Here is a 10,785-nt window from a genome sequence, read left to right as displayed (position 1 = left end):
AAGGGCGGTAAGCATAATTAAACGCCGTTGCTCCCACCGCAAAGTTAAATATGTGGGCGCTGGTAGCTATGCCGTATTATCGTCCGGCTTCTTCCCCCAAACACACTTGATCGTATACGATAGCTTAGTCTTATCACAGTTCTGCAGCTCCTGGCGGAATTGCATAACCAAGAGTTGAATCTCTTCCTCGGTGTAACCTAGACTGGTTGCAGGCCTGAGAAGGCGTCCGTATGGATTTTTCAACAGTGCCATCAACGCGAGATATCCTCGTTCCTTCATGGTCTTATCATGATGCCAGACCCCAACAGGTACCTAGAATGAGAGTAGGTCAGCATGGTGGGATCGATCGGGTGACAAGGCACCAGACCTCGATTACTTCTTCTCGAATCTCGATAAAGCCCGCAGCCTCCATAGTAGACCTCTGCAAGCCTTTTTCCACAACATCGAAGGCTTTGTTTGTTTTCTTGCCAAATTCTCGAAATATTTCCTCAACTTTGCGTATGGTACTCCCTTCTAATGAGACGTCGTCTTTGTTGCTTCCGAAGCGAATGTTCGATGAGGGTCAGCTCATCAAAGGTTTTGGGTCTGGCGGCATCGGGCAGATTAAAATTGCCGACTTTGGTATGTCCAAGATACTCTGGAATGGCCGGACAGAGACGCCGTGCGGTACTGTCGGATACAGTGCGCCGGAAATCGTCAACTACGAGAACTACTCCAAGTCGGTCGATATGTGGGCCCTCGGCTGCGTCCTCTATACGCTGCTGTGCGGTTTCCCGCCTTTCTATGGGGAGAGCATCAACGTAGTCACTGAGAATGTGGCTAAGGGCCAGTACGCATTCCTCTCGCCATGGTGGGATGACATCTCTGAGTCCGCTCAGGATCTCATCTCCCACCTGCTCACCGTCGACCCGGTCAAGCGATACACCATCAAGGAGTTCCTCAGACACCCATGGATCCTGCAGTCAGGGCCATCCACGTACGAGGAGAAGAAACAACCGCCTTCCGAGGTGTTCTGTTCTTTTGATGCGCTTAAGATCGTCGACTCTCGCCCGTCTGACACCGTTAGCCTCCGCGAGGTCCTCGACGTTGGAACTGCCGTGCACCAGCAAGGGGAAGAATACAAGCAGCGTGGCATACCGTCCCGTCTGCTTGCGAGTCTGAATGATGAGAGCGATGCAAAAGAGAATAATGCTAGGTACATCCGTAAGTTGACGGCGCAGCAACTCGAGCGATGCGGGCGAAGTATGAGCTAACGGAATCAAGAGAGGACCTGCGAGCGGGAGAGGCTAACCAACATGGGCCCTGTTCCCCTCCTATGCCTCCAAACAGAGGATCGTCAAAAGTTGGGTGCATGCCCCGTGGTCCTCCTGGTCTCGGCAGGCCACCTCCACCGAAGTGTGGACGCAGCGGATGATGTGGCCCCAGTCCAGGAGGGTTGAGATCGTCGGCACCCAGCTCACCAAACAGTGTCCGGCCCGGGTGGAAAGGGACGCGAGGTGGGCGGTTAATATCGTATGGGTCTTCAAACCCAGGTGGGGGAAAGTCGCCCATGGGAACAGGATTTCGCGGAGGCGGCTGCAAGGGATCTTGGTAAGGGTACGGCTGTGCTGGTTGGGGTTGAGGGTCTGGCAAGGAGGGCTGCCTTGGGGGGCGTCTTGCAGCCTCATCAGCGTCGTCCTTGGCCATTCGATCGTCCGGTGACTCCTCGTAGCCCTCCTTTTGTAGGGATGGCAGAAGCTTCTGGATAATGTTAATCTGGAGAAGCTTGGCCAGGTCGACGATGCTGCCGTCTGAGATGAAGACCACGCGAAGCTTTTGTGGCAGGCCACTCCTATCCTCAGAGTCGTCCTGCGTCCTTGCGATGCGAACGGGCAGCGAGCCGTTGGAAATGAAGTCCTTGGTCGTAATCTCGAGGCGGGTTATGCGCTCGTCTTCGAGCGTCAGGCCCCTGACCTCGGCCTTGCCTCCCATGCGGTCTACCTTAATCACAAAACGAAGCGCCGACTGCGAGTGCGCATATATGAAGGCGTACGTGTTGAAGGATGCATTCCAGTTCTTGGGTAGCCGCGGCGCCAGGTCCCGGCAGGTCGGCTCCTCCATCTTGTCCTCGTCAAAGCCTAGCAGTTGGAAGCCCAGCGAGACCATACAGGCGTGCGCGAAGAGCGCCAAGGCCTCGTGTGCAGTGCTGGATAGCCACGCGTGTTGTTTCATACGGTTTCATATGAAACTGAAACCGCCCCTGGACCCGGCTTCATATGAAACTGTAACTCTCCCAGTTTCATATGTTTCAGTCGGTTTCATACGTTTCATATACGCCCGATGAGTCCCAAATATCTTCGTACTTAACCAAGAATATTTCGCAAACCAAATGCCTTCAACACAGTTAGAAACTTGCTATCAGTAAATATGTCATCAGCTTCGCTCCCTCCCTTGTTATCGGAGCCTTCTGATGAGCTCCTGGGACCTGCTTCGTCTGCCGTTCCCGCGAAGCGAGCACTGGATCGCTTTCCCTCTGATGGGGCTGGCAAGCGCGCCAAAGGCCGTACAAACAAAAGCACCTGGAACGAGGCGCGTGAGCCTTATGAAAAGAGAGGAGAGAAAGCTCGCGATACCTCATACCACGAAATTTGGTACTGCAAGCACTGCGACTCCACAAAAAAGCCTAATTCGGTAACGACGAACCTGAGCCGAGCCCGCAAGCACCTGCGGGATTTTCATGGCATCCGGGTTATAGAGCATGTGGAAAGGTCGGATCTGAAGAAGCAGCAACATGGCACAATTACGGATTTGTTTGGAAGGCAGGAGGAACGTCAAGCCAATCGAGACCTTAATGAGGAAAAATATTTGGCAAACGCTATTAATATTCCTGTATTCGAGGAAGCACTCGCCAGGCTTCTTGCGGTTCGCAATATCGCCCACATGTTCATCGAGTACCCCGAGTTTCACGCTGTTATACTCTCCTGTAACTATATGGCCCGGGACGTCCTCCTACGCAGCCGCAGAGCGGTGCCGAAGCTTCTCGAAAAGACTTTCGCTCAACACAAACAAGGCCTTGTCAAAAAGCTTCATAAATCTCTCTCATCTATGGTCCACTTCACCATTGACATGTGGACCTCATCGGAACAGAAGGCGGCATACCAGGCAATCGTGGCCCATTTTGTAGATGCGGAGACGATAGAAGTCGCTCAAGCGTTATTGTCACTGCGCGAGTTCAAAGGAAACCACAACGGGAAATTGCAAGCCAAGGCTTTCCTGGAGGTTGTCGAAGAGTACGACCTCAGCGGAAAGGTTGGCTACTTTACGATGGATAATCACGATGCTAACGATACTATGCTTGACGATATCGCAAAAGAGATTGATGGGTTTGATCCGGTTGCCAGGCGACTACGCTGCAGTGGCCACATCATAAACCTCATCGTTCAAGCCTACCTCTTTCGGAGTAAAGCAAAGAAGATTCAGGAGGATGAACAAGAGGGGATTGATGAGGCGTATGAGCGGCTATGCAGGCTATCAGAAAACGAAGAAGGGGGCATTATTACGAAGGCACAAGCTACCGAGCAATGGCGGGAGTTTAGAGTTCTGGGGAAACTGCACAACTTATGCATCTATTCAAGGAGCTCTACCAGCATTTACAACGACTTCAAGGCCAAGGTTGGCAGGGCCTTGCCGAGGGACAATGATACACGTTGGAATTCATGGTTTCGCCTCATTGACGTGGCAATTGAGAGGCGGGCAAAGCTCATGGATTGGATTCAAGAAAATCATGCCAAAATCGAGAAAGATGCACTGGACCACAACGACTGGAACGAACTCAGAGATATCCATGCGTTCTTACAAGTATTCCACCAGATCTCGGTACGCCAAGGCCGGGAGAATACGCTCGATGAAGTTCTCTCCCATATGGATTTCCTCCATCATCACTTCACGCAGACTAAAAACCGGGCTTTCAGTGACCCACGCTTCTACGCGCGCTTTCACGTGACTTGGCTAAAGTTTGAGAAGCATTACCAGCTTACCGAACAAGCCCCCGTGTACGCGGCCGGTATTCTCCTTCACCCAGCACTCCGGAAGAGCTATCTGAGTGAGCAGTGGAAGAGAAACCCAGACTGGGTTAGCAATGCCGTGAAGGCTGTAAGGGAGATTTGGTCCACAGAGTACAAGAGCTACCGGCTCCCAGATAAGCAACAGGACAAAGGGCAAGAACTCGATGAGTTTGATCGCTGGAGGCTCGCTGGAGGCAGAAGGTGTACAGCACAGCGAGTGAGGTGAAGGATGAATTCGACCGCTTTATTTATGTAAGTAATTTGAAGCCTTCTAATGGCCGGGTTTTGACGATACTTCGCAGGGCTCACAAATTGGGATTGGACATCAAACGGCCTTACAGTGGTGGCTTGAACCGACCCAGCGAGAGAATTTCCCCCTCCTCTGCCGTATGGCTATTGACATATTCTGCATCCCCCCAATGTCTACGGAGGCAGAGCGAATCTTCTCAGGCGCAAGACGGCAGGTTACATGGGATAGAAGTAGCATGTCTGCCGAAATGGTAGAGGCATGCGAGTGCATTAAAAGCTGGATAAGTGTTCCAAAGGGAAAAAGCAGGCCGCTTCTTGCAGGGGTGTTTAGGGGAGTGGAGGGTATCGACGCGGCTGTAAGGACGCTGACACTCCAAGAAGATATAGAGATGGGTAAGGGGGCAGAAAGTGATGGCGAGCCTGGGGAATTGGTAGTATAGGTAGGGAGACAATGACAAACGTCTTAGGGATACTTGGAGAAAAGGTGGTGTATATCGGCGCCGAGCTTGTCCGAAAATTGGACAGCAACTGGGTACTGTTTTATATGAAACTGAAACTGGTTCATATGAAACTGAAACTATACTGACGCCCGGTTTCATGAAATTGAAACTCACCCCAGTTCAGTTTCATAGCGTGGCTATCCAGCACTGGCTAGCGTGATATCATTTCTGCTATCCTGCTAAGCTGATATCATATCAGGATAGTGTGTTATCCTGATATCAGGATAATTTATCATATCAGATATGATATCAGGATAGGCAAGTCTGCTGCGTACGGCTCGGCAGCTTGTCCAAAAGCTGTGGGATGAGGAGTATCGCGACCTTCCTGCACAATGGGAGATTACAAATAGTAATCTTCCCGAGGCTGTGCGGGCACGAGAGCACAATCCGTTTGATTCGTTCCAGGACGAGCTTATGTCAAGTACGAACCATAAACATGAGGTGCTTGAAGATGAGTTCGAGAGGTGGCTATCCACAAAGAACGATGCGTATTCAAAGCATGATAATCCGCTTGAATACTGGTCAGCTAAGCGGTTTGAGTATCCTCGTGTAGACAAAATGGCGATCGATGTCTTGTCAATTCCTGCAATGGCTGCCGTCCTCTGCTGGTAGCATGGTGTCACATAAACGACGCCGACTAGATGCGAGCACAATTGCTGTTACCCAGACAGTGAGATCTTGGCTAAGAGCAGGGCTGTTGCAGGGATACGACGGGTTGCTGAGAGAGACGGGTGGCGATGTTGTCGAAGCCGTGGACCAACCTGGCCTGGGGTAGCGCGGTCCGTGCACCGTCTACCTACTGAGATTTATCTACATCTACATGTAGCCTACATCTATCTACATTGACCGTGCTTACTAAGCGTCTACATCTATCTACTTGAGGCCGTGGTAGATAGATGTAGATAGATTCGCCAGCCTGGACGTGGGTAACATGCGCCCGTATAGGATTCTCAATTTGCCTGCCGTACGACCTTTTTAACGGGCGAAAACAGCCAACATCAAGAGGCTGAAGGTTATGCGACGAATGAGCCGGCATACAGAGTGTAATAATGTTGTGATCCTTGCAGTAGAGCTCGAAATTGACTGAATGGCGGCTTTCATGGCCGTCGAGGCGATAACCACCTTTCGTACGACCTTTAGTATGCTTATGGAAATGTCGAATCCATTCTAGGCCTCTTTCATTTGTAGTCCATCCATTATCTGTCACAAGTGGTTATCCAGTCGGACGGAAAGGGATTATTTCGATACCAGGAGTCTTGCAGTTGGGAGGGCTCCAGAATCTCGAGGGTCCACCTGGCTCCCGAGCCAGCATTGGGACTCGTTCATGGGCAACAATGGACCTCACAGAGTTGTTGAAAGACCTGCTCAAACCGTACTATTGAGTCACTCTCTAGGTTGGTATAGGCTGCCGTAGGCAGCCCCAGGCTTCAGCACTCCTTGTTGAGTCATAATGAAGCTTATTCAGGTTTCCTGTAGTCTATAGATAATAGCCACACTCTCTCTGTTAGATAGTTTCTTTAATCAATCCATCATTCATTCAACAAGAGTGAATTCAATTCTGACTCGTAAACATACTGATACAGCACAAGGGCAAGACATCAGTGAGGCCATACGCTCACTCGACCTTGCCAAACTTGACCATCGAGCCCACCGTCCTCCGACTTATTTCTTCAAATGCAGAGCCTCTCTGATGCTGTCAATCTTCGAAGAGCTCTTCGAGACGCCAGCGACGTCCTCCTGACCGGCCGTCGTGCTCTCCCGAGGGGCGTCGTCCTCCTTCTGACCGGCCGTTGCGCCCTCCCGAGCGGCGGCGTCCTCCTTCTGACCGGCCGTTGTGCTCTCCAGAGCGGCGTCCTCCTTCTGACCGGCCTTTGTGTCTTCTCGAGGGCGCATCTATATTGAGATGGGTTAGCTGCTCCGGCTATACTGCAGGTCAGAGGGGCTGATGGTGTAAATGTACCTGTGCTTCCTCCTCAACGTGCTGAATGAGGTCGTGGCCTTCAACGGCCGCCTCGTCCGTTAGTCCGCTCATTGTGCGTTGTTGTGGGTTCTTAATGCGATCGGATGGGGGGTTTGGAGCAGGCTTTGTGGTGGTTCGGGAATGTCTGGGAAGTGTCTTTTTAGGAAAACATGCTCCAGTTGAGGGGGATGCGGCCCAATATATATAATATCTGGATTTAAGTTCATCCTCGTACGTCATCGTCTCTGACTCGACGTATGCTTGACGTCACCGCGGGGCGAACCTATGCTGGGGATCAGGTTTTGCTCAATCCCACTTCCAATGAAATGATCAGAAGAAATTCCAAGGACCGAGCTAAAGCAACGCTTTCCCCATCACGCTCCATGTTTTTACTCGTGGTCTACAGTCATCACTTCCGATAAGACACTTCCATCCACCTTTACTGCAAAGCGCCCTTTGTTTTTCTGGCCGCTATTGCTGCCCTTCTGGTAAGGAGTCGGGGAGCTCCCCACGCCGCGTAATTTCCACAGTAGACTTAGTTGCTTGTAAATGACTTGGTTGTGCAACAAAAATGTCGTTGTACGGGGCTGTGGAAGCAGATTCCCGGTTGTGAGTAGTTGGATGAATAGCAGCTACATGAAGTTCGGCGACTATTTCGAGAGGGAGTTGTTGCTGCGTTGGCGGCTGCACAACATCGACTACAACTCCCTAAAACAGCAGATCAAGCTGAACACGACCAAGAACCAAGCCACGGCCATGACCATTCCTGGCCACACAGACGTGGGACTGAAGAATTTCGAGGACGCCTTCTATCTGGAGCTATGCAACCAACATGATCGCGTCGACCTTTTCGTCTCTGGGACAGCCGACGAGATCACCGATGCCTATGTGGGTTAGGGACTGCTGCCAAAGACGGGCATAGGCTAACCTAATGGCTCTACAGGACATCTGGCTGGCCAGACCCAGAATCTGATTCAGAAGTGCAATGCTTCCTGCCAGCTCTCAGCTCAGTGTTGCTAATAATATGGCAATAAAACAATATATTGCAATACATACGATATGATATGCCCTCTGCGATATTGTGTCAATACAATATGCAGATTGCCATATTGTCACAATACAATATCGAGATGTCCATATTGGCAATATACTGTTTGTATTGGCTTGTCTCTTTGGAGGAAAACTTCATTTGTTTGTTTGTTGACAATTGACCGACTGACACGCGATGACGCGTGAAAAAAGGGCGTAACGGAGGTGTCACCCGAGTATTATAGGGTAGCGGTCGCCCAACACCAACCCCCCGCAACCCCGCTGTTGTCAGTGCACAAAGGAGTGGAGAAATCTCGATGCCTTCTGTTTGCTCAAACGTCGCGACGAAAAGCTTCGCCAGCATCAGACGACATTTCGGAACTCTCCAGCCAGCAATTGCGTGATCCAGACGAGAGCCAAACCTCTCAATGCCAATCATCGCGACCTCGCACGGCTTCCACAGCTTCGTGTGCTAAGCCAAGAAGAACATCATGGGTCTTCTCTCATATGCCAGACGAGGAGATAGAGACGAGATACTACAACCAACGTACTGGTAAGCATCCCAGAGTGGATTGCTTGGGAAAGCCTCAAGAATGGTCACGTCTATTCTTTGTCCCGCGACAACGGGGCAATCCGTGAATGCATTGCCAGCCAATCTGCCTTTGAGCCATGGCTTTCCCCACTCTAATCCTCATTGAACTCGATCATGACGGTGCCCTGCTTGAGGCCGGCGTCGACGATGCTCAGGTCGAGCTTCTGGATGAGGTCGCCGCCGGAAACCGCCTTCAGCTCAAAATCGATGCCCTCCTTGCCTTCCAGAGGCGCTGCTTTCAACCATTCGTACAGGCGGCGTACCGGGTCCACCACGGCAAACCTTCGGATGACTCTTCCTCCAGGGTGTCGGAACTGGATGCGGGTCGTTGTTGCGGGGTTGTTGTCTGGCTCCTCGTGTGGGCTGGAGGACGATATCTGAGCGATGTTGTTATATTGCGCAGTTAAAGGCTGGGTGCAAGTGTGTTCATCAATTCAATCTTCTCTCTATCTCCATCATGGAGGAGATCAGGTCTTTTATAAACAAATATACTCTGGTGGCAAAGATAGGCTGCCTCCTATCTGGAACCGCGCTTTATGCAGTGAGTCTCCCATTTTGCCCATACAGGAGAAAAATCGATCCTAAGACACCTGATTCGAAAGATGAGGTTTCCCGAAAGCTGGTGGGCTGGAGGGTTCGATATGTGCAGCTCCCACTCATTCATGCACATCCTGGTGGTCTGCGCCGCTATTATCCAGATGATAGGGTATCTGGAAGCCTTCGACTATGCTTACTCAAATATTACCTGCTCGGCCTCTTGAGTTACTACCTTTGTAGAGCCTCTAATCACCGGGACCAGCGGCGACCTTCCAACCTAGGTAGCGCTGTTGGAGATTCTGGCAGCAAGGTGCTTTTGGGAGTGGGCGCCGTCGGGTATTCGCGTGGAAGAGGAAGGGTACGCTGGGCAGGAGCAGCCGTCTGCCAAGTATGGTGGTGGTGGTGGTGAGGAGGTAAGGACGACGGCTCGGATGATCCAGTGGCAGATTGGCGACTGGAGACCTAGCCCTGAGGTCATGGCTCTTTTCGAGGGCTTGGGGACACAAGAGTGGCTTGACTTTGAGTTCATGGATGGTCGGCCCTTGCCGCTTCACGAGGAAGCAACGAAGGCGCGATTGTTCTGATGTGGTGGAGATCAGTGTAGCATATTGGCAGAGCATGCCAGGGAAACCCCTCGATGCTGGACGTGGAAGCCAATGCTCCGAGTCCACTTCACCCTCAGTGTGACCGAGGAGAAGACGACCGACGAGAGTTTGAATCTAATCGCGATCCCCGCTTCCAGGATCGTTTGGTAGGTAGTAGATGCACACTCTGAAGGTGTGGCCCCGCTTCGGCCTCCGACCTGCAGTGCACGGGCGAGTCGTGATAAAGCAGCTGCCTGGGTTCGTCGGATTTCGTTCCGTGACGAGTGCTCTGTTCAATGCGGCGATGGGCAGAGCCAGAAGTGGGTTTGGCGGCCAAAAGGTATGGAACTTCAACATACCAGAACTTTGTCAATAGTTGTCTGACTTGAACGCTTCCAGGCTCCAAAGCAATCGAGGTGAAGTACATACAAGGCCAAAAAAAAAAAAACCGTAGCATTCCCTCATGTTCTGGGGCGGTATCCGGCACGGCAATCGAGGCCCATTGGTGGTACTCCCAGGGGACCCTGACGCCAAAAGAGGCGGTGTAACAGGCGCAGTTTATCGCGATCACATTGAAGAATACTTACCGACAGTGCTGGATCACGATACTGTCTTTATGCATGATAATGCGCCTGTTCGTACAGCAAAAGTGGTAAAGGAATGGCTCGACAATTCAGGTATCCTAGTACTGGATTGGCTACCATACAGCCCAGATCTCAACCCTATTGAAAATCTGTACCGACAGAACATGCTGTATCCAAACCCCGGCGCCTTTGGTGAGCGCGCTGTACTCCTTCGTTACACTGACACCGCCATGGGATCGCCGGAATGGAACAACGGAATGACGGACCTGTCCAGGCGGGACGAGTTCTTGGGCCGGCTAATTAGGAAGAGCATGTACGAGGGTATCCTTGTCGACGTATCCTTTGCAAGCTTCTTCCTGCTCAAGTGTGCGTCGTCAGGTCAGACCTCACCTACCGACCACAGGGCGAATCTCAACGATCTTCGGGACATGGATCCGGAGCTGTACCAAGGTCTCATCAGCCTCAAGAACTATCCTGGGGACGTTGCCGATCTCTCACTAGACTTCACCATAACAGACCAGATCAGGGACTTCCAAGGCAAAGTCCACACAATCACACGGCCTCTGCGCAAAGAAGGATCGAGCGTGCCCGTCACGAACAAGGACCGGCCCCTCTACATATGTTACGTTGTCAACCACCGCCTGGTTGCCCAGCCGTACCGCCAGACCACAGCTTTCCTGCGTGGTCTGGGCACCATCATCAACTCT

General features: G+C 51.7%; 5 protein-coding genes across 5 annotated transcripts; 4 read left to right on the top strand and 1 right to left on the bottom strand.

Moving 5' to 3' along the window:
• Positions 1-4: 4 nt before the first annotated feature.
• On the top strand, positions 5-2,143 carry B0I36DRAFT_337220 (kinase-like domain-containing protein). Its single transcript, XM_046155657.1, has 3 exons — positions 5-312; positions 368-1,191; positions 1,292-2,143. Exons 2-3 carry the CDS (start codon positions 501-503, stop codon positions 1,699-1,701), a joined length of 1,101 nt encoding a protein of 366 aa, XP_046005920.1. The 5' UTR covers positions 5-312; positions 368-500; the 3' UTR covers positions 1,702-2,143.
• Positions 2,144-2,406: 263 nt separating this feature from the next.
• Positions 2,407-2,868, top strand: B0I36DRAFT_228159 (uncharacterized protein; the record flags this gene model as incomplete). The annotated part of the gene is made up of 1 exon (XM_046149108.1): positions 2,407-2,868. A coding segment is annotated over one exon (462 nt), but the record flags the coding sequence as incomplete, so codon positions are not given.
• A 3,378-nt stretch (positions 2,869-6,246) lies between these two features.
• Positions 6,247-6,905, bottom strand: B0I36DRAFT_337215 (uncharacterized protein). Its single transcript, XM_046155656.1, has 2 exons — positions 6,753-6,905; positions 6,247-6,685 (listed from the first exon to the last, which is right to left on the bottom strand). The coding sequence occupies exons 1-2, from the start codon at positions 6,822-6,824 to the stop codon at positions 6,455-6,457; spliced, it is 303 nt and encodes a 100-aa protein (XP_046005918.1). The 5' UTR covers positions 6,825-6,905; the 3' UTR covers positions 6,247-6,454.
• Positions 6,906-7,388: 483 nt separating this feature from the next.
• B0I36DRAFT_368849 (uncharacterized protein) lies at positions 7,389-7,725 on the top strand (the record flags this gene model as incomplete). The annotated part of the gene is made up of 2 exons (XM_046159680.1): positions 7,389-7,640; positions 7,696-7,725. 2 exons carry the CDS (start codon positions 7,389-7,391, stop codon positions 7,723-7,725), a joined length of 282 nt encoding a protein of 93 aa, XP_046005917.1.
• Positions 7,726-8,860: 1,135 nt separating this feature from the next.
• On the top strand, positions 8,861-9,196 carry B0I36DRAFT_337212 (uncharacterized protein; the record flags this gene model as incomplete). Its single annotated transcript, XM_046155655.1, has 2 exons — positions 8,861-8,914; positions 8,976-9,196. Coding segments are annotated over 2 exons (213 nt in total), but the record flags the coding sequence as incomplete, so codon positions are not given.
• Between the last annotated feature and the right edge of the window lie 1,589 nt (positions 9,197-10,785).

This window comes from Microdochium trichocladiopsis (genome assembly GCF_020744255.1).
Source record: "Microdochium trichocladiopsis strain MPI-CAGE-CH-0230 chromosome Unknown B0I36scaffold_12, whole genome shotgun sequence".
NCBI lineage: Eukaryota > Fungi > Ascomycota > Sordariomycetes > Xylariales > Microdochiaceae > Microdochium > Microdochium trichocladiopsis.
Note: the sequence above shows the minus strand (reverse complement) of the source record. Positions and strands in the feature narration are given on the sequence as shown.